Consider the following 24,946-nt stretch of genomic DNA (forward strand, 5'->3'; position numbering starts at 1 on the left):
AAGCTCTTCACCCTTTTCCCTGAAGTTACACAGAGTGCTTCTCTGTGTTTGAGCATCTTGAACCTCCCACACATCAGCAGTGTTTGTTAATACAAGAAGCATTAGAAATGAGAAAACACAGTGGAGATGAAATGGTTGGTTTGTGTAGGCATAGATTTTATGAAATGAATCGCTACCATCAAAAGCCTCACAAAGCTGTACAATTTTAGCAGGGTCAATAAAAATGAAGTGGCTCACTTTCCTTATCATGTAGGCATAGTGCTAATAGCAGCATGGTGTTTCCAATATTAGATAATATGACTTATTCTGATATAAAGTTATTTTATGTCAGGATGTCTACATCTGCCCTTCTTGTAGTGGGGGGGGGGGGGGGGAAGAGAGATGGGGAAAAAAATCCTTTAAAAAATCTCCTTCTAAGGGTGTTCTTCTCCAAAAGGACATACCAGCTCCTAACAATACAGATCTTAAGCATTTACAGGACAAATCCTTGGCCACCCTGCTGTTTTCCATTCTTTTCTGATCTGAGGTAAAGGAGGCAGATTTGCTCCAATTTTTTAATCTTGTTCTTTCAGAGAAAGAAAATCCCTTCTGTTAGTCAACACCACCATCACCATCCAAACCCTCTTGTATGTTCATATAAATAGGTTGCTCCAAAAGCAACGCCTCCTATTTATTTCAATGGAAACTACAACAAAGAGCACAATAACACTATTTGATAGAATAAATTCCCAGCTACAAAACACTGTTTTTCAACATAGTCACCACCAGTAGCTGATTCATATGGACGATCTGATTGAGATGCTGTTTATTTCATGTTGTGACAGTTGTACATGGCCATCCGGAACATGGCTTGTCTTTCACAACACTGTCACCACCGCTGAAACGCACCACCGCCACCTCACTGTGCTGATATCCACTGTTTGGTCACCATAAGTGTTCAGCAAACGTTGATGAATACCAATGGGTGCCATTTTTGTCCGCATGGAGGAATTCAGTGGCCCTCTGTTGCTTCACATGCACTTCCATGTCAGACACCACTCTGTCAGACTGCTCCTCTGCTGCCAGCTGTAACATGGCAACAAAACGTAATGGGACATTGACAGGAAGGTTCAACCCCTACTGCCACACTACCAATATTCACCTCCATAAAATAGGAGGCATTACTTTCAGAGCAGCCCTTGTATATCTGGCATTAGAGCTTAATAAATCTAGCTCCTTTTTGCAAGTCATCTCATAAAGCTCTGCCTTCTGTCATGGATATTTCTCTTTTCCCTCCCTGTGGGGCTTTGTGGAGAGTTTCTGCAGCACCAGCTGGACCCATTAAACCAAGGGGAGTTTCTTCTGGTACTTGTGCATGAGATGGAAGCTGGAGATTCCCCTCTTCTGGGAAATCCCGTCATGGTGAAGCTCAGTAAAGGACTTTATTCCACCTTTGCAGATGGGACATATTGTAAACATGATTATTTATAATCCCATAATTCTGTCCCAGCAGAGCAGTGGTTGCCTTTAAAACAGAAGGTATATGGCTGATACAGAGCTATCTATCTCTGCAGCCCCACCTTCCTCATCACTACTTGGCGACTCAATATCAACAAGGAATATACCAGGGTTCAATATATTAACTATGTATATCTGTTAGTCCACAATCCATCCTGTTCCAAAATGTTTCTAGCGGTGGAACATCTCTGAGTTTACTGCAAAGTTTTTGTGGCACATACTGGAAGGCTCTCATGTCTGTGCAGGTCCTACGGCTGAGGCATCTGTCCTATTCATTTGTTGGTTTAAATTCTCTTGTTTATCTTCAATGAGGACTGCTCACATAGTACCTGAAATTAAGTCCTCTGTTATGCCTGTACAGGTAGAAACAATCCATGCCTGTTTCAAAAGTCACTGTTTCTTGGAAAAATGCACGTAAGGAGGAATAGAGTCCACTTCTCTTCCTAACCACAGCTCTGCAGGATTTTTTTTCTTTTCACACATTATCTCAGAATCACAGAATGTCGTATAGTGGGAGGGACCTTAAAGCCCACCCGGTCCCATCCTCTGCCATGGGCTGGCTGTCTTCCACCAGCTCAGGCTGCCCAGGGCCCATCCATGGCGTTGGGCACCTCCAGGGATGGGGCACCCACAACTCTGGGCAGCAGTGCCAGCGCCTCACTGCCCTCTGTGTAAAGAATTTCTTCCTAACAGCTAACAAACGCCCCCTTTTTTATTTAAAGCCATTTCCTCTTGTTCTTTTACTATCTGCCTGTCTAAAAAGTCGGTCCTGCTCTTGCTTATAAGCTCTCTCCAAGTACTGGAAGGCTGCAATGGGGTCTCCCCAGAGCCTTCTCTCCTCCGAGTTGAACAAGCCCATCTCCCTCAACCTTTCTTCCCAAGGGAGGTGTTCCAGCCCTCTGATCATCTTTGTGGCCTCCTCTGGACCCATTGCAGCAATCCTCCATCCTTCTTGTGCTGGGACCCCAGGCCTGGACAATTTCTCCACAAGGCTGCTTTCAGTGAGAGTTCCTCTCCCAGTCTGTACACCTATCTGGGATTGCCCCAACCCAAGTACAGTACCTTACACTTGGCCTTGTTGAACCTCATTAGGTCTTCATGGACCCACTTTTCAAGCCTGTCCAGGTCCTTCTGGATGGTGTCACTGAATTTGGAGACTGGCTCTGAACTCACAGCAGTCCTATCAGGGATACGTCCTGTACAGCTGTATTGCTGTATTGTTACTCAGCATCTTTTTATCTGCATAAGTTTCTCTCTCTCTCTCTCTTTTTTCTTTTTCTTTTTTTTTTTACTTTTGGCAAAATTACAGTGTTTTGGAGAAAAATTTTCCTTCTATCAGATGTGCACTTTTGATGCTTTAATGAACAGAGCAATGAATAGATTGTTTTCCCAAGGGGAATGGTTGCAATCAGTAGTCATACATATGAGGAAACTTGGCTCTTCCCTTGAGAAGTCTGTGGCCAGGCATTTGAACTGCAATTTACAGCAGGATTTTAGGCAAGGGTTTTATCTGATGAGCTACTGATGTAGTCTGCTCTAATCCCTCCAAAAGCAATGAATAGGAGCAATCGGGATGTGGCCCAAAGGGTATTGAGTTCAACTAAACATAGCCCAAGTGCCTTTTGGTTGACTAATGATGTTTTCATATTTTCTTATGGATCTAATAAAGGCAATGGAAGCAAAATGCACTTAGCTCACAGCAATCTACTTGTTAAAGTTCAAACCCTTTTCTTTGTGATCTTGGAGATGCGCTGCTGGATTAATAGTATCTTTTACGTATCTGTTAGGTCTTTCATCAGAAAATACTCTAAAGGACACAAAGATTGTCCTCCTGGATGAAACAAAGCAGTGTTCCATAACAGTTTAAAAAAAATAATTGCCATTTCTTGAAAATTTAGAGACCAGCTATTGGTATCTATGAAACACAGAAGTTATAGGGCAAATATTTAAGTAAATAGATCTTATATTTGCCAAATCTCTCTTGGGCATTCCATAGCATCTCATAGAAATAGAAGCTTGAAAATCAGAAATAGAGCAGGAATCCGTTGGCTCTCCAAAGACTTGTTGTGATGTCAGTTTTATTTCAGCAGAAGCACATGCATCAGATCAAAAGTAAAACAAAGTAATCTGTGCAGATTTTACAGGTTTAATTTATAAATCCAGTAAATTGCATGAAGTTGTGTCTGATTGAAGTGTTTGCACAGTCATCTTCTGCAAGCTCTCTCAAAAAGTCATGTAGCAGCTATTATTCCAGGCTAAGGACTGTCACACAGCAACTAAAAGCTTCAGTTTATAGATGTAGGCCTTTATTTTAGATTTTAAGTGCTGTTTGAATTAAAGGGATGCTCAGCATTTCCTGCCTTTGAAAACCTCCAGTGTTTTTGGCTTGGCAGTTTTGGATCACTTATTTACATTATAGAATTAATACCACTGGAATTGTAAATGTTTGCAGAGCTTTTCATTATCATAACATGACTTGGCCTATACTAAGTGCATGTGAAGAAGGCAACTGCACAGCATATACACGTTACATGTCTCAGCAGAAGAACACTGAAATATAGTTCAGAGAAATGAGCATTTCTAGTATCATCTCCCAAGGCACACTGAGCACCTGTGAAATTCCTGCCTCCTGAACATGAGCCACACTCTGAGAAAATGAAATGTTCTGACAGATTCCTGAATTCTTCTTTTTAAACTGGATGTGCCTCTCTGTGGTGCTGTGTAGAAGGGGAAGGAAGCTTCTAGACTACTGCCAGCTCTGTCCGAAGAGAAAACATCAGTCTATGTCAGCAACATCCTTACAGCATTCTCTAATGCATAAATGCTCTGCTAAACAGCTCCCTTCCCTGCTCAGGGAGGACGAGATTGCTAAAAGAGACAAGAAAATGCAAACCAGAGACTGGTCCTAGTTATCAAAAGAAAAGGGAAGAGCCAGTTGTGTCCTGAGTATTTCCAGGCTGGCTATCAGAACATCTTGCCATTGATCTCAATTTCTTGAGTTCCAATAAACTTATTTTTTTGGTATTAACATTAACTGTGAAGCCAAGAAATGTCTTAATTTTCATGAACCGTGTGCTAACTTACTAATTAGAGACTCCTTCCACGGTTGAGTGTCGCAATGTTTATTGCAGAGGTCGATATCTCCAACAGGTCATGGCCAGTTGGAAGATTCCTTGCCATGTGGAGTTTGAGCTGTTCACCTACTCTTCTGTTTTTCTGGATCCTCCTCTAAGTATTACCTTGCTCTCAGTTTGCTCAACAGACCTATTTTTCCACACTGCTACTGTCATCTTGTGAGTGGGTAATCATCTATAATGCAATGGAATTTGAAGACTTTGGTGTGATAAAACTAGTATTTGAGTAAAAACACAGTAAGCTTCTTTTGCTCTCATACTGAGTATCCATATAATAACTTCAGGATCTTGATTTTCAAATACATTTCAGTTTCTCTTCTGTCAAATGGGAATTACTGTACTTTCCCATTTCCTAAGCTGAGGCTGAATTCATCAATATTTACAAAACTTTTTAAGATCCTCAACTGGAGAGAGTCATAGAATTAAAAGTGTATAAACAAACATGAGCAAAAACCTCGAATAGCAACACTGTGTTTTGCCTGGAGTTTACAAGTTGCATTTAGCTCGTCTTCCCCAGCATTGTGAAATACCCCCCCCGTGACAGAGCTACTCCTTGTAGAGTCCACCAATTCTTCTATGAAACTTTTAAATTGTAGCATTTTAAAAAGCATGGGAGACTTTGAAAACATTTCTAGGGACAAAATAGCAAAAAGTTTATTCCACTGAGGAAAAGGAGTAGAGGTCAGGAGGCAGGAATTGTGTAATATGTCACAAAACAAACCTCCAGGAATTACAGGTATTAAGGAAAAAAATCCACTACCGATCTGCAGCTCTTACACACTCACGGATTGTTTTAGAATTACTGATTATATCTGAAATGCACTACATGAAGAGCGGTCAGTGTACTTTGCATTAGCTCAGTGCTTTTGATATGTTGTCATTGATTGATATGAAGTCATTGATATGACTTCCAACATATTGCAGTATGTTGGAAGTTCAGCTGTTTTGTTTCAAGATTTCCAGTCACACCTCAGTCTCTAAATCCTGGTGGAGGCTGATTGGCTTGATGGGAATTCCAGGCTATAGTTAAAGAATATTTTACTGCAGTTTCCCAAGAGGTAGGACTTGCAATGACTTCCACTTTGAAAGCAGCTCAAAAAATTTGGACTTCAGGTTCTGGCTGAATACTCTTTGCGATGAAGGAGATACGCTGCAGTGCAGCCTTTCTGTACCTCCACAGAGTCCATTTCAGATCTCCTGCAGAAGCACCACACTGGCAGATCATTTTTCTAGAAGCATTCTCTCCTGACATCTGAGCCCTTAGAAATCAAACCTTTTCTTTTTCTGTGCCAAACAGAAACATGGAATAATACATATCAAGCTATTGATTTTGATCTTCAGATACTTACTGATCTTTGTCATAAAAGTACTCCATGCCACAACTGTAGAAGTGAAGAGGGCTTCCCATTCCCATTTGTCACGAGCTGCTACAACCCCCCCAGAACACTGGGAAGTCTTACGGGTAGATGTGTGGGACAGTGGTGACATCCTCGCTGTGATGGATACCTCAGCTCTCACTGTGAGAACACATCCCCAGAATTCAGCCCAAGGACCCCGCTACCTTGTGTTGATTTACTGTTAAAATAACCCTTGCTATGTTCTAAAGGTCACATGAAAAGGTCTTGCTGAAAATTAAAGGCTTGGTTTTGAAATCTTTTAAAAGGGAGGGTAGGAAGAAGTGAAGGCTGAAAATGCCCTTAGAACTGCACTTTACCAGAAGTTGAGGCAATCATTAGCTCTCTCAGCTCCAGGCTTAGCGAAGCTACAAATACATTGACATCCCTGCCAGAGAGTTACATCACGACCACAGAAGTTAAATAAAACTTTTCCCATTCTGTAATTTAAAAACAGCTTAATAGAGAAGATTTCGTATTAACAGGGTGTTTTCTTCCCCACTGCAGAAAGGAACACGGAAAAATTGACCTGTGTCCAGTTTAGTCTTGACTTGTCTATTCCAAAGTCTTCTAAAGAGCTCATTTCACAGTCACTAAGCCGCGACCCTTCACTCGAGTTCATTCTGATTCCTTAAATAGACAGGTGTCCACAGGGCACACACATTGTCTCTTCTCACCTGGTTTCTCAGAAGAACTTATCATTGAACAACTGCACTCAATTGACAAGGGCAGCAAGATGTGCTTTCAGTACAACTGGCTTAAAGAAAACAAATCACAAAGTACCAACTTCTTGTTGGGGTGTTCCCTTCAGAAATGCACAAACCTTTGAACCAGCTTTAATCTTAAAGCCCACTCTAGAATAGGCTCTGATCTTGTGGGCTACACGGTGTGATCCCAGGGAAGAGAATCACATGGAAGAGGAAGGATGTATGAAAGTCATAGAAAAGCTCTGCAGTGAGTTGTCATGCTTTTGTACATTTTTCTCTGTGTTGATCACTGCCACCTTGGTCTATCTATTGATTTGACTGTGAGACGTGCCTTTATGGGTCTCAGATTCAGACGTGCCTTTATGGGTCTCAGATTCAGCGTCAATCCCATCTTTTGTCTGTTTCTCTGTCTTATGTCCAAAAAAAAACATGTGCACCACATGTCACCATTAGACACTTAAGCAGAAGGGATTAAGAGCTGAGTCACAAAATGCAACTGGGGAATGATGAAAAAGGTGGTGTGGCGCAGGGGAAAATCAACTTCTCGAAGAAGCATATCCTGGAAGTACTCTGGTTTACAGGCAGCTTTCTGCCTTGCAGCAAGATGCTCAGCCTGCTCAACTCCTCTTGCAAAGAGAGGACAGAGCTGAGTGTGCAGGTGTTCTGAGCTGCTGTACTTGTGCTGCTGCTCCATCTGCCTTCACATGGAAACCTTTAGCTCTCCCAGAGTGTTATTCTGCAGAATCTGAATAGGAGACTCATGGCAGCAAATGATTTTTTTTTTCTTTTTTTGGTCAGAATTTAGTGGCTGCCAACACTAATAGTGAAGGGAATTTTGCCTTCCCAGGTGATTCACTCTCATGCCCTTTCCATAAATAGGTGGTTAGTCAGCCAGATAAGGAAAAAGCAGTACAACTACCAAAACTTGCTCTTCCTCTGTCTCTGTATTTTTTATTCCATCATTTCTAAGGGGAAATTCTGAAGGAAGACACAGTCAGTCACTTGGCACTGCAGTACAAACACCACAGCCTTCCCCACTTTGTGCAGATGCACCCTAAACACTTTGTACAGTCAAAAAAATAAAAAATAAAAAATAAAATAAAAAAAAAGAGAGAAAAAGAAAGGGAGAAGGGAGAAGAAAAGTTTATGATCCACAGCGTACAAGCAGGAGGCAGCTTCACAAGCTGAGCGGGGTCTGTACCTGCAGCGCTGGCAGCCGCCTGCCTACCGCTGTGCTGGGACCGCGGCCACGGCCGCCCCCGGGAGCCCCGCAGCCGGTACTTGCCCGGCGCTGGCCCTGTGCCCTCCTGCCTCGCCTGAACCCTTTGTGAACCGCTTGCCCCGCAAACTCCCCGGGCCGGGCCACGCCAGCCTGCCCCACCTCACCCCACCCAGGGCTCCCATTGGCCCCGATGAAAGTCCAGCGAGCCTCCTTGTTGCTATATATATACATACTGGCAAATGGGCGGCCGTCGGTGCCGCTATGGGAGGCTGCAGCATCCTTCTCCGCTCCTCCGCCCTCACCTGCGGCCGCGCCGCGCTCATCCCCGCCGGGCGCGGAGGTTCGGTGCCGCGGGCGGCGTCCGCGCTGTGCGCACTGCGGGGCCGTGGGCATCCCCTGGCCGCGCTGCCCGGGCCCCCCAGCTGGCCGTTGATGGGCAGCCTGCCCGACGTGCTCTGGAAGGGGGGGCTCAAGAGGCAGCACGAGACGCTGGTGAGCACTCAGGGATGGGGATGCTGCGGGGCGGGGATGAGGGTCGAGGCGGGTGCGCCCCACGCTCATCGTGGGGGATTCTATTCTGCACCCCCCAGGCTGAGTACCACAGAAGGTTTGGGAAGATCTTCCGAATGAAGCTGGGGGCTTTCGACTCGGTTCACATCGGAGCCCCCTGCCTGCTGGAATCTCTGTACCGCCGGGAGAGCTCCTGCCCGCAGCGCCTGGAGATCAAACCCTGGAAAGCCTATCGGGACTATCGCGACGAGGGCTACGGGCTGCTGATCCTGTGAGTGACAGGGGAGGTGCGGGCGGACTCACCGCTAAGCGGGGCTCAGCGCTAACCCGGGCTCGCCGCTAAGCGGGGCTCTCCACGGGGATGCTGCGGACTGCCGCTCTCTGCAGCAGCCGGACGGGCCGGGATTCGCCGCCCGGAGCTGCGTCCGTGCCTGCCCCCGCCCGGAGATGCCTCCCTGCACGTGTCGTATGCGTGTCTTAATCTTTTATTCTCACTGCTTTTATTTACGCCTAGGGAAGGAAAGGACTGGCAGAGGGTGAGAAGCGCCTTTCAGAAGAAACTGATGAAACCCAAGGAGGTGGTGAAACTGGACAACACCATCAATGAGGTACTGTTTCTTCTCTTCCCCCTGCCCCCCTGGAAGCCTGGGGAGGGGGGTTGGGCGAAGGGACTGGAAAGCAGATCGAGGGGTTCGGTTTACCCTGGTAGCTGTTGGTCTGCTCTGTGGTGGTAATACTGTGGGTTCATACTGAGAAATTGCTCTGGGAATAATGAGTTGCAAGCAGATTATCGGGGTCAGACCAAATGTGAGTCCACACAGCTCTCAGGGGTTAGGAATGGGAACGGTGCTGGGAATCAGCACTGCAAAGCTTTACTGATAGGAGTTTGGGACGTCATGGAGCAGCTGAGTGGTATTTCAGAAACCTTCACTTAAGATTTCAGTCTATCACATAAAGAATCCAGATCTCTTTGTGTCCCTGGAGGCTATGGGCTGTAGCTGTTAATATCCTCAGTCTCCACAGAACAGCACCAATATTCCGCAGCGAAATGGGCTCCTGCAAACAGAGTTTTTGCTTACTTTTCTCACTTTTTTTTGCCTTTCCCTCTTCATTCTTAGTTTCCTTCTGCCAGGGAACACCTCTCCAACCTCCATGCTTCTCACTGAGTTTGAGGAGCACCTGTGATAAACAGCTTAAGCCTCTTTGTCATGAAACTCCAATGTTGTCCCAGAGTCAGACTGAAGCATTTCATCCCTGTGGAGGAAAAATCAGTTCACAGAACTACAAACAGTAATAGCTTCAGCATCCTGTAAAATCCAAACGTGTTAACATGGGAAATAATGCTGTTAAAGGAACAGGAAACATAAGTAATTCAAGACTGCTATCTAAGAGACAGTCAAAATGTTAACTCACACAGGACTTTTATTGGTTGATATTGTCTTTATTCCCTTTTCTTCTTTTCACCATGTAGGTCCTGGAGGACTTCATGCATAGAATAGATGAGATCTGTAACCACAATGGACAAATGGAAGATGTATATTCGGAATTCAACAAATGGTCATTTGAAAGTAAGTGGTTGGGTGGGCTTTGTTTTGTTTTGGTTTTTTTTTTTTGCCTGAGAACAGTAAGCATTTTGTACCTGCTGAGACATTTCAGTTGAAGTGTGATCAGTGATGACTGGACAGTAATTATTTCCAAACTATCAACTGCAATATTGTGGAAAATATGTTGCAGAAAAGCCCGGGGACCATCAGTTTATATGCCAGATCTGTTAGCTGTTACACAAACTCTTCAGTTCTGGACAGTTACCTGTGTGGCTGAGTGAGCTCTGCAGACCTGCTGACTCATGGCTGCCTCATCTCAGCAACCTGTGTACTGAGCTCCTAAAAATGTGGGGTTTTGTTCAGTTTTTCCTGTCAGTGGTGATGGCTGCTTTTGGAAAGGGAGGAATAGGAAGTGACAGCTCAGAAAAAAATATATATATAAAAATCTAGTGGAAAGATGTGGAAACCAGTGGGCTGTGGGATGCTGCCAGCTTTAGCAAGTGATGTCTGGCTGTAGAAGAAGCTAGAAGATGCTGGACTAGATGGCCTCTTCAGGCCCTCTTTCCTGCAACTCAGCCCTCTTCAGTAGGGCTGCCTCCTGTTTGCTGAATATGCCAACTCTGAGTCTACTTTGCAATGAAAGTGCTCCTACAAGGGCTGGGGCAAATGCACAGGAGGTGTTTTGAAGCACTGTTTTCACAGGTGTTTATCACAGGGCAGAGAGCATTTTTCAGAAGGATAACACAAGACACTGCACCTTTTCATTTATAGCAGCTCATGTTAATGTTTCTCAACAACAGGTATCTGCCTGGTACTGTACGGAAAGAGGTTTGGTCTCCTGCAGCAGGATGTAGAAGAAGAAAGCTTGAATTTCATCAAGGCTGTTAAAACGGTATGGAAGAGTCTTTACCTGGGGCTGCACTGATTTTCTGTCCCTGCTACTGGTGTGAGGACACTGGTTTAAATGAGTCAACTATTTTTCCTGGGGAAAAAAAAATCCCAGAAAATTCTGGGTAATCCCCAGAATACAGTTGTCAGGTTGGCTGGTTAACTTTCCTCTCCCTCAGAGATGCTTGTTGTGCAATGCTGCTGTTTGTAGAGTGGAGCTGTGAGGGATTATGCAAACTGGCTGGGTTTGGAGGTTAGTCATTCTTACAAGTACACCTGCTGTGCATCTTGCTGCAACTTGGATCTCCCTCGTTTCAGCCATCTAAAAGACCTGGTCTAGCCCAGCTCTTGGATCCCTCTTTTCTCAAGGGAGAGAGGCATTGCCAAAAAATGACTTGCCCCTTTCTAAAAGAGGTGCCTAAAATAGGTAGGATGAACCACCCTCAGCTGAAATCTCTTACTGTCCACTAGCTGTGCTTAAATGTTAGCTGGGTATGCTCTAAGCAGGATGAATCCAGGATGGAAAATCTGCCAGAATCCCAACTTCCCTGTGCACATTACCCTTACAGTCCTGTTACTTTACTGTCTATTTTTGCTCACAAACTACAAATAGATTTTTAAAAAGATTTCATAAACTTTCTCCACCGCAGATGATGGCTACTTTTGGAATGATGATGGTGACACCTGTGGAACTTCACAAGGGTCTGAACACAAAAGTCTGGCAAGCTCATACTAAAGCATGGGATGATATATTTAAAACAGGTTAGTTTTTTAAATACGACTTCTTCCCTTTCTGTTCTGTTTCTCTCTCTTTGAAATACATCTTCTTCATACCTGCTACTGCCCTAAACTGCTGTTAACTGCTCAGATTAAGACACTTTTGCTGCAGCTAACCACAAACCTATTCCAAGCAAAGAGCACCATTTTCTTATGACTAACACTTAGTGCTAGTTGTGTGGCAATATCCAGTCCCCAGGGAACCCCCAGAAACATGGAAGCCAGTAAAATGGTAAGTCCAGTTTAATCTGTTGTAAAGTAAATAGCCACAAAGTGTGTGATGTATTTAGGGGCAAGATATACAAAGCCTGTGAGGGAACCTCCCTCGTAGGGTGCCCTTGAGAAACACAAAGTTTTACATGCAACAAGAGTCTGTTTGCTTAAAAGGAAATGTACATTGAAATTTGGCATTTATTGTTTCCTTCCCGTGGTAAATCAAAAGCTTATATTTCCCCTTGGGAAGTCTGTGTGCTAGGAGTTCTTTGATTCATTAACACCTTGATCCCCTTTGAAAATCCAAGCCAATAAATTTTACGTGCTTGTATTGCTGTTTGCTGAGTATGTCACTCCACACATCAGTTATTTCCTCTCCTAGCTTTAGAATGGAGAATTCCTAAGAGCTTACAGGAGGTTTTTCTGTACAGAAGTGACTTTTGTCAAAAAAAGTGAGAACGACATTGCTTACTCAGCATAGTGCTCCACTCCTGAAAAAGGAGCACAGATTGATGTCCTCTTTCAAAATCATGCATGAGACCTGCTTTTGATTTTGTATTTATAGTTATTTTAGTGTTTCTTCTATTAATTACCTCCTGTTACTCCCTCCTCAGCCAAGCACTCCATTGACAGCCGGCTGCAAAGGCACTCTGCAAACCCTCAGGAGGATTTCCTGTGTGATATCTACTCTGGAGGTCAGCTTTCCAAGAAGGAGCTGTACGCCACCATTGCAGAGCTTCAGATTGCCGGAGTTGAAACGGTAAACCTGGCCCAAGAACTCAAAATCAGCATCCTTCCAACTCCCTGCTTTCTTCCACAATCCTACCATCACAAAAACTGAATGTGAGCTGAGCCTGTGGTTGCTTCCATGGCCTGAACTCCTGGACAACAGCTGGGATGGCTCCTAATCCCTTATGTTACAAAATGCCACAAGGCAGTGGCCAACCATAAATGTGGCTTTGAACTTTTGGTATCTTCTCGTTCTGTCTCTGTAAGTGGAAGCCTTACATCTCTGCTCGTTTTATTTCAGACGGCCAACAGTTTGCTGTGGGCTTTGTACAACATTTCACGCAATCCACACGTTCAGCAGAAACTTCTTCAGGAAATACAGAGTGTTTTGGCTGCCAATGAGAGCCCGACCGCTGAGAGCATTAAGAATATGCCCTACCTAAAAGCATGTCTGAAGGAATCCATGAGGTAAGATTCTCCAATAATTTCTGCGAAGCAGCACGACCACAAAGCTCTATCAGCTGATGTGTACTGATTTTGTGCCCTTTGTTGTTTAGGGTAAACTATTACACATTATAGGAAGAAAAAATGCTGGAAATCTGACCCATGTTTTTCTTTCCCTCTAGATTGACACCATCTGTGCCATTTACCACTCGCACCATTGACACAGAAATGGTTCTAGGAGATTATGTTCTACCTGAAGGGGTAAGTCAATTAATTTACTTTATGACAATATTTGATGGCCTGTCCTGTAAACCACTGATATTTCAGTCTGAAAACAACTCTGCCGAAAGATGGGGCCCAGCATCAGGAGAAGAATTTCCATAAACTGAAGACCATTCCTCCCTGCACTGTATTGGATTCAGACCAAAATATTTCAGTGTTCTATCTCAAGGATTTCTTTCAGACTTCTCAACATTTTTTTTCTGAAGAAAACGTGACCTTTTTCTCTGTTTGAATTTATTCTCAGAGAACCGCACGGCTTCTGAGGAAACCACCACACCTTCACTTTTGCTGTATATTTTTTCCATGAGCAAACTGATTGACTTGGTAGCTCTAAGCCGATTCCTAACTGAGATCGTCTCTGTTGCTTTATTTACAGACAGTGCTCATGATAAATAGCTATGCCTTGGGCTGCAATGAGGAATACTTCAATGGCTGGACTCAGTTTAAGCCAGAGCGCTGGCTGCAGAAGCACTCAATAAACCCTTTTTCTCATGTCCCATTTGGCATTGGGAAGCGGATGTGCATTGGCCGTCGCTTAGCAGAGCTGCAGCTCCACTTGGCCCTGTGCTGGGTAAGCGCTCTCGCATTTCTCCTTTACACACCCCACCTTGTCAGCCCTAGCAGCTAAAGCCTCCTAACTGAGATGTTTGTGCCTCAGATCATTCGCAAATACCAACTTGTAGCAACGGATGACAATCCGGTAGAAACGCTGCATTCAGGAATCCTGATCCCCAGCCGGGAGCTGCCCATCGCGTTTCACAGGCGGTAAGATGTGGCTGTGGGTTCTCCTGGGTAGCTGGGTTTTCCCTTCAACAGCCCCTTTAAAATTCACCTAGATCCCAGAGTAAGAGAACAGATGATCTTCTGTGCTTGCACAGTGGGAGATTTATTAATTGTTGTCACGTTACATTACTTTAAACATAAACCATCCTACGTGGCGCAAAGGGAGATCACAATGTAGATTCTTTTTCTTCTTAATACAGCCTGCAGCTTGACTAATGACGGCCCTACTGCTGCCTGTCCTGAGGAAATCCACAGATTGGGAAAGCCAAAGTCTGTGGTAATCCATGGAGAAACTGCAACGCGCGTCACTCAAACTATTGCTAAGACAGAAACAGTACCAACAAAACTCCCCTGGTTGGAATTCCCTTATTGGAGAATGTGGATAGTCAATCCAGCTGTACTCAGCAATGCTAAAAGGAAAGAAAAATGCTATGCACATTCACACACTTATGGAAATACTCTGGTTTAGCGCAGCAGAAGGACTGTGCATGACAGAGCTTCATCATGAGCTGTGGAATGTCATAGACAGCTGTTGTTGGAGCACAGGGAAACTATTATGGATGCAGGCTCTACCTGGGGTTAGCTCAGACCAAAGGCTTGGGAGGCCACCTTAAAGGAAAGGGAACTTGCTCTGCTTAACAAACTTAACATTGGGGCTTAAAAATTAGGTTACTGAAATAAGTACATTTTCCTTAAAGTTATTCACATCCTTAACAGAAGGGGAATAAGGATGAAGCTATATAGTGTATAGAAGTGGGATTTATTCCTTGTGCCTGCATAGTGCTTCAGTTTGAACACTTGCAGTACTGTGCCTGCCACACAATCTGCTCATACCACAGGGTTTCATGCATTCAACTCCCATCACAGCAAAATATTAGCTGCCTTTTTGTATGAGGCCTTATTCAGTAATGGAATTGCTGGAATCCTATGGGTTCTGCCACTATTAGATGATTATCCTAACAGGATAGTTCCTTCAGCAGATTAGTGATATAAAATGCATGTTTAAAGCATCACAAGAAATGAGGATCTTAAACATTTCCAAGAGCTCTATTTTTGTGGAGATTACAATACCTGTATCTATGGGTTAAAGACATCACTGTCCTGCAGGCAATGCCATCTATCACTATTGTGGTCACTAGTACATTTTTCCCAAGATACAGTTTCAAGTGAAGGTTTTGCTACATACACCCACGAGTGCTTATTTTTATTCTGTTGTATTCTGACAAAATGCAGTTCTTAGCATCTGTTGTCTCCTATGGCATTTTTTTTTTTTTGTCCACCTATTTGTTTTCCTCTGGTGTTACTTATAGTCAAACATTGGATTGTGTCCATATGCCAATGCATACAGCAACTTGTGCATCCTTTGAAGCTTTACACTTGGTTTTGTAATACTCAGTTTTGTAATAAAGACTTTTTTTTTTCTACAAATTGTCATCTACAGTTCTATGCTGAAGTCTTAACATTGTTACAGAAATCTTTCTTACCTGTCATGGTAACTGTGTGGGGAAAACATCCCTGTGGTCCTTCCATACTTGCATCTCTCACATCTCAGTGGCCTTGAACTTGAAATTCTACAAAATCAAGTTAATTTAATTCAGCATATCCCCCCCCCCCCCCCCCCAGATTTCTGCTTTATGATATCTCCTAGCACTTGATTTGTGTTCTGTAATCACAACACAAGGAACAACTGGGGGAGAGGCTGATAGAAAACCTCTATCCTGATGACCAGTTTTGCAATTTGCTATTGCTGGTTCAGTATGCTGTCCTATACCAGCAGTTGCTGCCAATGGCTCCAACACAAGCTCAGCTCTGTCTGTTTCTGTATATGAAAGCTAAGGGTCAATGATTAAGAGGGTATTAATAGTGATAGCCCACAGCCTCCCAGGACTCAGAGATTTTTGCTTCTTGTAAAGAGCGCCTGAGGGATCCAGGATGGTTCAGTCTGGAGAAGAGGAGGCTCAGGGGTGACCTTATTGCCCTTTACAGCTGCCTGAAAGGAGGTGGTGGTACAGTGGGGGTCCGCCTCTGCTCCTAGGTCACAGCGAAGTTAGGTTGCACCAGAGGAAAAGTCAGGCTGGATATCAGGAGAAATTTCTGCTTGGAAAGAGTTGTTAAGCAGTGGCATAGACTGCCCCAGGAGGTGGTGGGGTCACCAACCCTGAAGATGTTCCAGAACTATGGAGATGTGGTACTGAGGGATGTGGGCAGTGGGCAGTCATGGTATTGTGGGGTGGAGTTGGGCTTGGGGATCTTAGAGTTCTTTTCCAACCATAGTGATCCTCTGATTCTATGAAGGACAGTATTATGGGGCTTTTGCATCCATAGTGCAGTCTGAACACGTTTCTCCTCAGCATACAGAGCACTGACATCTCCAGCAATGGGGCTGTTACATTTCCCTTCTGCTGTGACAAGATAAAATCAATCTAAAGTTTTGAGAAAGGATGAAAACAGCTTGAACCTTTGCAGGATGGAAAGAAACGATGAACCAGAAAAAAAGCCACCCAGCCAGCACTGACAGACAGCCCGGTGGTTACACACAGAGCAGATCTGACAGCTATCACAACCATGCTGCCTTTGCCAAGCTGAGGTTGCCCCTGGCTGAATGAATGATGGTGTAACAAAGATTGCATAGCACTATGTGAGACTGTCACTTTCTGGAAAATCATATTGCAATGGGGCCCTCCTGGAGACTGCAGCCTGGGCGGGGGCTGACAGAGCTCCATTGCCCACCTGGCACCACTCAGGGCTGGAGCTCCCAGGTGCCAGCCCATGTGGGAACTGATATGATGTTAATAATATATACTGCATCTCCTCTGTGAGTGTCAGAAACCAATGGTACTCCATCAGAGGCAATGGAGTTGTGCCAATATAAAACAAACATCAATAGAAAGTCAGCGTTCAATTAAAAACGAATTCAGGATTATTATTCAGTTCCAGGCATCCCACTTTACTTTTCAACGCTTCAACTTCCAAAGACAATCAAATAGAAGAGGAGTTATCTACTTGAACTTACCTTGACAGCCCAGTAATCAGACATTTCAAAATCCTTTATTGCTTCTGGATTGTAAATCACAAGTTCATGATTACTGGGCTGCTTATTAATTTCACTCTTTGAATTTAGTTGACCCAGAGATTAACGTGAGTACTGCTGTGTGTGAGGCATTGCCCAGCTCGGTGTGAGCTGTGGTACAGATGTGTGCTGTCTTCAGGATTTCTAAAGGTACAATAACCACTGATCTGGAAAAGCCTGTTCCGGAATCTTGGTCCATTTTCAGATCCCTGAAGTTTTCAAAGAACTTCATTAATCTGCTACCTCAAAGTAAATGGCCAAAACAATTTACTTAGGAAATGGGTAATTATCAAACTACACAGATAATGAATGACCAACCAGACTTGCACATTAAGAAACCCTCGCAGCTTTCTGATCCTCACATTTCAGAAGGATGAGAAGCAGCACGTTGCTTCTGGGATTAACAAAGGTCTATGGAACATTTTACTTATGATCACTGGGATGAATTCAGTTCTGTTCTTTGTTTCCTTGAAATGATTGGCTCTTTCAGAGCAACTTACTGAAAGCACAATGACAATGCCACTTCCCTATTAACTTTTGTTATACTTACTCCTTAGAGAAAGATAATTGGATTATAAAATGGAATGAATTAGCTGGCCTCCCCATTAACTTTCTCAACAAGGAAGTGAACTAAGTTTACACATCCAGAAGGAAGTCGGTTCTGTTCAGGCTTTAGGCGTGTTGGTGGAATGATATGAAGTTGCAGCCAAGTACTCTGTGCTTTAAGGAGTGCAAATGCCAGCTCTCAAGACTGACAACCTGGCATTTCTCATATGCGTTCTGTTCTTTAAAAACTGGCTATTACATAGCATTTCTCCGAGTCAGTCTCCACATACAACTTTTCAATGCTGTGATTAATTCACAGATAATGTGTTCCAGTTTGATGTTTTCCGTACTGAGAGGGATGTTTGTTCTCAATAACTGGAGGTAAATCCATGTCCGTGACAAAGCTGATGTTAGCCGATGTAACAAAGTAACCCAAGCTCTGAGAAGTTAATTCTGAGAAAAGTTAATAGCTGAAGTTCATTTCAGAACAAGCTTTAGGACAACTCATCACATCATTAATTTTAAATATGTGAAATATCACATTGACCCCAGTGGGACTGCATATATGTCAGTGGTTTTTAATGTCTTAGACTGTTATAAAAGAAAGAAGCTTAACAATTTCCAGCATGTCTCTGTGGCACAACACTCAACATTCACGTAAGGGGTGTAACTTTAGGGGAAAATTCTGCCTTTTTACTTCAGTGAACTTAAACAAAAGGGCCTACTGAGGTTGAGCTCCAAGCAGCCTGGTTCATCTCTTCTGGCTGTGCATGTTCTGATAACTTGTGGAATGATATACCACAGCGTGGGTGGGAGTATTCAATTTCCTTTATATGTCCTTCCATGCATGTCTCAGGAAAATGTGTGAATGGTACCTTATGAACCATTATGCCTACAAACAATTACACATGGGTACTCCTGAGCATCAGCTTTCAGGAGAGTAAAAGCCACAGAGAGATGCTGTCACACACACACATCCTGGCCCTCCTGTGCTCTCTGCTCAGTGCTGTTCATTCTCCACTCCACTGCTGCAGCTCTGGTGCAGTCCCATCCGTGACCTTAGCTCCCTTCTGCACAATGAGGGGTAACACAGGAATACATCTGGTGACACTGAGATGTGTAAACTGACATGGAACCAATACCAGCCACCCTTTATGTAAGTGGTGCAGATGGAGACGGCATCTGGGATCAGGTTGTGAGTTATGGTACATGCTTCCAGATGGCCCAACAATCTACATTTATATTAGTGTTCCCTTCTTTCTTATTTCTGTATCTGAGAGAGCACCACTACCTCATCCAACAGTTCTCTTCTCCCTATATTCTACATTCCCATATTCTTTTGTGATGGTGAAGTATGACTGCAGCAACTTTCATCTCTTGTTCAGAGTGTTCTGATTTCTCCTCTCTCAGCTGTATGAGCAGTAGTCTGCAGCTTTGGAACAGCATAAGCAATAAAACTTCATAAACATTATTTGGATCCAAAAGGAGATTTAGAAGTGTTCACATTATGGGGATTACTATGGGCTGAGCACTTATGGAGCAATCCTCCTCCTGACAAGGAACGCAACAATGAGACTTCTTTATGAGACAAAATATTTTTCTCCAAGGGACAATGTCAAAACAAGTGTGGAATGGAATGCATTTTATAATCACAGTAAATCATACTTCACTTTCTTGGGCATGTTCCTCCCGACAAGTTCTAACCGTTTGCCTTTAATTGTGAAGTGTGCTGAATGAACTCCAGGCACCTCGTGTTGGAAAGGAGGGAAAAGGCAGCGGAGGCGGCACAGGGCAATAAGGGGAGCTCTGAGTACAAGAGTTACCCCTCAGTCTTCCCAAGTTTGTATGCACACACCTGATACTTTGCCCTCTGCTATCAACTTAAGTTCTCAGAACCTTGATGGCAAATCCCTATTAGAATCTGGTTCACCTTGCTACTGGGCTATGATACACGTGCAAGGAGGTAGGAGTGAAGCAAAGGCATGGAGCAGGGCTCCTTGCTTTGAGCTGTAGGGCATCCTCACTATCAGCTGGACCTCCAACAGCACTGAGTTGCTCAAGAAGAGAGGAAAAAAGTTCTCTGCATTCAGTGGGGAAAATGGATGCCTTTCAAGAAGTAGTACTTCAGACAGCTTGGGTTGCATTCATCTGGACCACCAAAAGCCACTGTTCTCACGAAAAGCCCTTATTCTCATCTTATTCATACCAGTGGAAATCAGAAATAGTTTTGCATTTTGATAAATTGCTTTTATATTTTAATACAATTCACTTAACGGAAAAAAAATAAAAGAAATATATTACTTCTGAGATTATAAGAAGACCAGGAATTTGGGGGGAGGTATTTTTTAGTAAGTGAGGTGGACCACAGTGTATGAAATTTAGTTTTGAAGAATATGCACAAATCATCAGGGGAATGGAAGTTGGTTGGGCAGTGCAAGTTCATTCTGATTTGTCATCAAGAATTCCATATATATACAATATTTCTGTACTGGTCAAAAGTGGACCGCCCAGAAGAGAAGCCTTTGAAGAACCAGTGGATTTCTACAAAAACAAACAAACAAAAAAGAAATCATATATGACCAAGAAGGACTTATTCAGTGAAAAGATGACACCTTCCTAAATAACAAGGATTTGAGTATACTTTGCCATTAATGGCAACCAGCTCCATCCAGAATAGTACAGCATAACATTTTGAAGCATGGGGAAAAAAAAAAGACAAAAGACATGCCAATTAGGCTAAGAATAACCATATTATTTTCTTGCGAACTCCTGAGGAAGAAATTAAAAACCAGATAATTAATTGAAAGATACGTTACTCAAGACATTTTCTGGGAATTTTGCTCCATAACATGTAAGGCATTTGCTTTTCCTTAAAAAAAAAAAAAAAGAAGAAGAAGAAAAAAAGATGGACTATCACAAAGTTCATGTCTCCTTTTTTTGAAAGGACTGATCAAAAAATGCAGTTTGCGGGAAACATGAAGTGAAATATTGCTTTATCAGCTCTATTACTTCCAGAAGCTGCAGTACATCTTCACAGAGGTGTCTGCTCAGCCCAACTGTCTATGAGACACCTATTGACGTGCAGATGGAAAAAGACATGCCAGGGAGAGAAAGAGTTACAAGAAGGACGTAAGCCACATTTGTAGGGAAATTTATTTTTGAAGCCACTTTATAAATTTTGTTTTCATCATTGATTTAGACGTCATGCTTCAATGTCATTAACTAGCTGTCAGTGTTACACTTTACAACCTCTTCTGACCAGTGGAAGAAGGGTCATAGAAGCCATTCACATCAGTTCAAAATTCATAGATAGGGGAGCAGTAGGAAGTTGCCAGGTAGGGACAGATCTCCTGCAATAAACACATTTGGGAGGTTGTGCCCCGAGAGAACTTGGTTTGTGGGTTCATTGACTGACTATGGGCTGTTGTTCTTCACCCCTGTCATGAGAATGTGTTGTGACCTCTCTCAACCATGAGACTTTGATCCAAATAAAAACTTCTTTGGCAGGGTTGGTTTTAGCAGGATCAGAGAGCTGCTCTGATTCACCTCTTGCTGCAAAGTTGCTGTAGTCACCACTAGGACAGTGGCATGAACAGGAGTCCAGGGACTGAGGCCATGGAGGTGAAGAGGACCAGACCACGGTTTTTAGCAATAGCAAAGCTTTGTGTAAGTCACCTTTGGGCACAGATTGACTCAGTGACTCATTCTCAAGATCACTCTTAAGAGAAATACATCTGCTGGGCCAATTAGTCTGACATACTGTTCCTCAGCTTCTTCAATACTTAGGTGAAATGTAAGCATCTAGATCCAACCGGATCTTTATTTTTTCAAACTGACAAAGTTTCACATTGATTATGCAAGAACCACTCAGAAGTTTGCCTTTTGTTTTGAACAAATCACATGCGAACTAATTGCAGCAGGGTTACATGTTACTGAATCACGGCAAAACAAAATTCCAGCAAAGGGACAGACCGGGAGTGAAGTTTGGCACCTAATGCATGGGAAGATGTGCTTGAGGACATTTTCCAGGAAACGGGGCAGCTTCAAATGGAGTTGACTCATAACTCCTGCAAAGCATCTCTTGCCTGAAGGCAAAACTGAAAAAGAAAGCAGATCAGCTCACTGCTGGAGGAATCAATGAGCTCACTGTGGGCCAAGAGCGTGCAAATAGTTATTACCACTCACTGCGGGGCAGGAAAGTTTTATTTATGTGTAGATGCAAATGAATGCAATAGATATTTAAAAATAGCATATCATACCACCTGCAGGTGGAGGTGGTGGGAGGAAAGCATGGCTGATGCCAAATATTTGATCTGCACTTTGATCCAGCTGCAGGGTTCTGGCAGGTGCCCTTAGAAAAACAGGGCATGCATATTGCTACATATTCAATGGCCCTTCGGGAAGCTGCTGCTTCCTGTGAGCCCTGCTTGGGCTGTGCTCGGTGCCCAGTGTGCCTATGGATGCATGAAGAGTTTTGGGCTATACAGAGAAGACACTGGGATCCAGGGAAAAGCAGTAGGAGGAGAAGCTGGCGGTTCTGAGGAAAACTGGAGCTCCTGGGCACACAAACAAAGCTGTGAATCCTGTGTAATAGAAACAGAATACTCATCATGTCTCCACACACAGGTATTCCTAGTGTGACGAAATGCCTTTGGATGGCCAGTGGCTGAATGAACAGAGCAGTGCTGTGGTGGCATTAATTACTGGGTGAGAGGCTGACTACTAGGCTCGTATTTACAGCAGATAAGGACTGCTGACCTGTGCATTTCAGCTGCAAGGAAAAGTTGTTTTGATATCTTAATACAGGTGACAACTCCTCTATAACTCCCATGCAATAAGGTGAGGTTGAACGTGTTGGCAGGATGTACGTTTCCTTTGCAGGAAAAGAAAACCTTCCACGTCCACCACGGCAGCTTCACTAAACTGGTTTGACTCACGCTGAAAGCTTTCCGAAAATAACCTGTGACACAACTTACTGTCACCTGCTGAGTTCTTTTGTCCCAAGAGGCTTTTGTCCAAACTCATTGGCTGCATGAGTCAGCTGTGAGGAAGACCTCCATCAGACCTGTCTGGGAATGCCATCTCCATCACCTTTTCTGCTTGAGCTCCAGCTGGAGGGAGGATTTCCCTCGTGTCAGCAATGTGCTTCTCAGTTGTCCTCTACTAATTATCCTGAGATTTCTGCAGCAACTTCTCCTTCGTCTAGCTGATGCTTATGTGCTTATGATTTTCTGTGCTTATGATTTTCAGATATGGACAACCACATATACTGCAGCATTCAATCCTGCTGTTCTTCAGTGCTGAAAACATCTATCAGTTTCCTTGGGAGTCTGGAAGTGTCCAGGAGATGTGTGTTTGAGCCCTCAGCAGGGTACAATTCAGACCAACTGGTTCCTCAGCTACATCAGCATGGACTGACCCAGGGAGCACTGCATTCAGGGTGAATGCTGGCAGCTTCATGCCTTGAACCCAAAATATGCAATACATTCTTTGCTGCAGAGCTGGCTGCAGCAGAAAGCAGAACACATGCTTTCTATTCACCTTGATTGTACTTAATAAACAGCATTAAACACTCTCAGACTTCTTTCCAATTCATAGGCTGAAAAGTGGGGGGGGGGGGGGGGAAAGTGCTTATTAGCTTGGAAATACTACCCAGAAAGAGATTAAAGGTGCAGTGGATGATGCTCACCTGCATTTTTAACGCCGTGTTTATTCTGTAGCTCCCAAGGAACTAGGAAATGAGTGTCAGGGGTCAGCGCCTCCAGGGCTCACAAAGTGAGTATAGTACGTGTTTTTTACTAAATAAATTAAAGTTTTATCAGGATTGGACTTTTGTGTATCTATTTTTGGCTTCCTGAAGTAGAAATACGCACCGGCTGAACTCGCACCCCTGACCTCTCGCTGCCGCTTTACTATTAATAGAAAAGTGTTAAAAAGTAACCTCACAGTGCACAGTAACACATTCACACTTTTTTGCCATCTGCTTCTGTGAACTTAATGACCTCATATCCACTATAAAAAAAAAACAGCAGAGGGCTCTGCACGGATGCCCGAGCACAGAGCTGGGCACTGCAGCATCCGGCAGCAGCGCGGTGACCCAACACCAGCCTGCCCTGCAGCCCTGACCCAGTGGTGTGTGGTTGCAGGAGGAAATCTCACCAACACCAGCACGTGGGGACCAGAGCACACCATGGCAGTGCTTCATGGGTGGATGCAAGCTCCCAAGTCTCAGCTGCAAATTTATCCTGGACTTCCTAGTGTGATGTCGTTAGGAGCTTGCTGGAGTCTGAAAAGCTGGGGTGAATCATGGTGGGAGGAAATAGAAGATGCAGATGGCCCTCAGACACCGTGTTGCACAACAATAATTGGTCATGTGTGAACCAGAAGTGCCACCGTGGTTGGGGATGCAGTCAGAGGGAGGCAATGCGGTGTCCAGCACTGTTAATCTCACCTCATCAGAAAGGAGGAGAGACAGTAGGAAAATCCACATGGGAGAACTGCATTTACTGCAGAGGTGTGCACGACACTCTCATTTCTAATGGTGTTTTTACTTGGAAGGTTGAGGAAGAAATAGAAATGCAGCGTTTGCTGCTCTGTTCCAAGACAAATATTTGAACTAATTCAGCAGCTTTGATCACTTACTACACCTTGTGCTTATTTGTAAAACATGTAAACATTTTTCTAGGCCCATGTGGATTTCCCCTCCTTTTGATCTCCCTACACCCCCAGTTTTCCTGTAAGGCTAGAAGGATTCATTCATATTTATAAAAAATAAAACTTCCTTTGTTTTATTTTTTTTCAAGCTGGACAGGATCAAGACATGAATAATAAAAGCATCATAGGATGGGCTGCTCTTCCCTGCACTGACACGTTCAACATTCTTTCTCATGGGCACCCTCAGACCAACATTTCCACCAGCTCATGTCAACCGGGGCACATAGGCAGCCCAGCCCACCTTGGGTAGTGGCAAAAGAAAGGAATGTGGCTCCGTGCTGTTCTTTGTTAAGTGTTTTGTAGTCATTTTCTCTGCTGTCAACATATGTTTTAGTTGGTAGCTTCTTATTAAAGAGAGTACACCGAGTACAGGGAAATACGTGTGGTCATTGCTGCCAGCCCCAGCAGGAGATCTGAGCTGCTATATTTCCTCCATGAGATTCTGCACATTTACTTCGCTTTCAAGCTTATGTCTTCACTGAAGATAAACCT

General features: G+C 43.8%; 1 protein-coding gene and 3 long non-coding RNA genes across 4 annotated transcripts; 2 read left to right on the forward strand and 2 right to left on the reverse strand.

Annotated features, from left to right (window-relative positions):
- Window positions 1-135: 135 nt before the first annotated feature.
- On the reverse strand, window positions 136-8,860 carry LOC124417341. Its single transcript, XR_006931961.1, has 2 exons — window positions 8,188-8,860; window positions 136-1,065 (listed from the first exon to the last, which is right to left on the reverse strand). It is a non-coding gene; the product is annotated as an uncharacterized LOC124417341 (long non-coding RNA).
- Window positions 3,559-6,187, reverse strand: LOC121107317. The gene is made up of 2 exons (XR_005841207.2): window positions 5,981-6,187; window positions 3,559-4,255 (listed from the first exon to the last, which is right to left on the reverse strand). It is a non-coding gene; the product is annotated as an uncharacterized LOC121107317 (long non-coding RNA).
- CYP24A1 (cytochrome P450 family 24 subfamily A member 1) lies at window positions 8,204-15,552 on the forward strand. Its single transcript, NM_001396287.1, is given in 14 exon segments — window positions 8,204-8,265; window positions 8,267-8,316; window positions 8,319-8,446; window positions 8,545-8,735; window positions 8,979-9,072; window positions 9,936-10,032; window positions 10,809-10,900; window positions 11,547-11,658; window positions 12,501-12,646; window positions 12,917-13,083; window positions 13,242-13,320; window positions 13,718-13,912; window positions 14,000-14,106; window positions 14,325-15,552. Coding segments are annotated over 14 exon segments (1,524 nt in total). The 5' UTR covers window positions 8,204-8,215; the 3' UTR covers window positions 14,341-15,552.
- A 6,391-nt stretch (window positions 15,553-21,943) lies between these two features.
- On the forward strand, window positions 21,944-23,318 carry LOC121107319. Its single transcript, XR_005841209.1, has 2 exons — window positions 21,944-22,366; window positions 22,991-23,318. It is a non-coding gene; the product is annotated as an uncharacterized LOC121107319 (long non-coding RNA).
- Window positions 23,319-24,946: the final 1,628 nt, after the last annotated feature.

Source organism: Gallus gallus, chromosome 20, assembly GCF_016699485.2.
Source record: "Gallus gallus isolate bGalGal1 chromosome 20, bGalGal1.mat.broiler.GRCg7b, whole genome shotgun sequence".
In the NCBI taxonomy this organism is placed as follows: domain Eukaryota; kingdom Metazoa; phylum Chordata; class Aves; order Galliformes; family Phasianidae; genus Gallus; species Gallus gallus.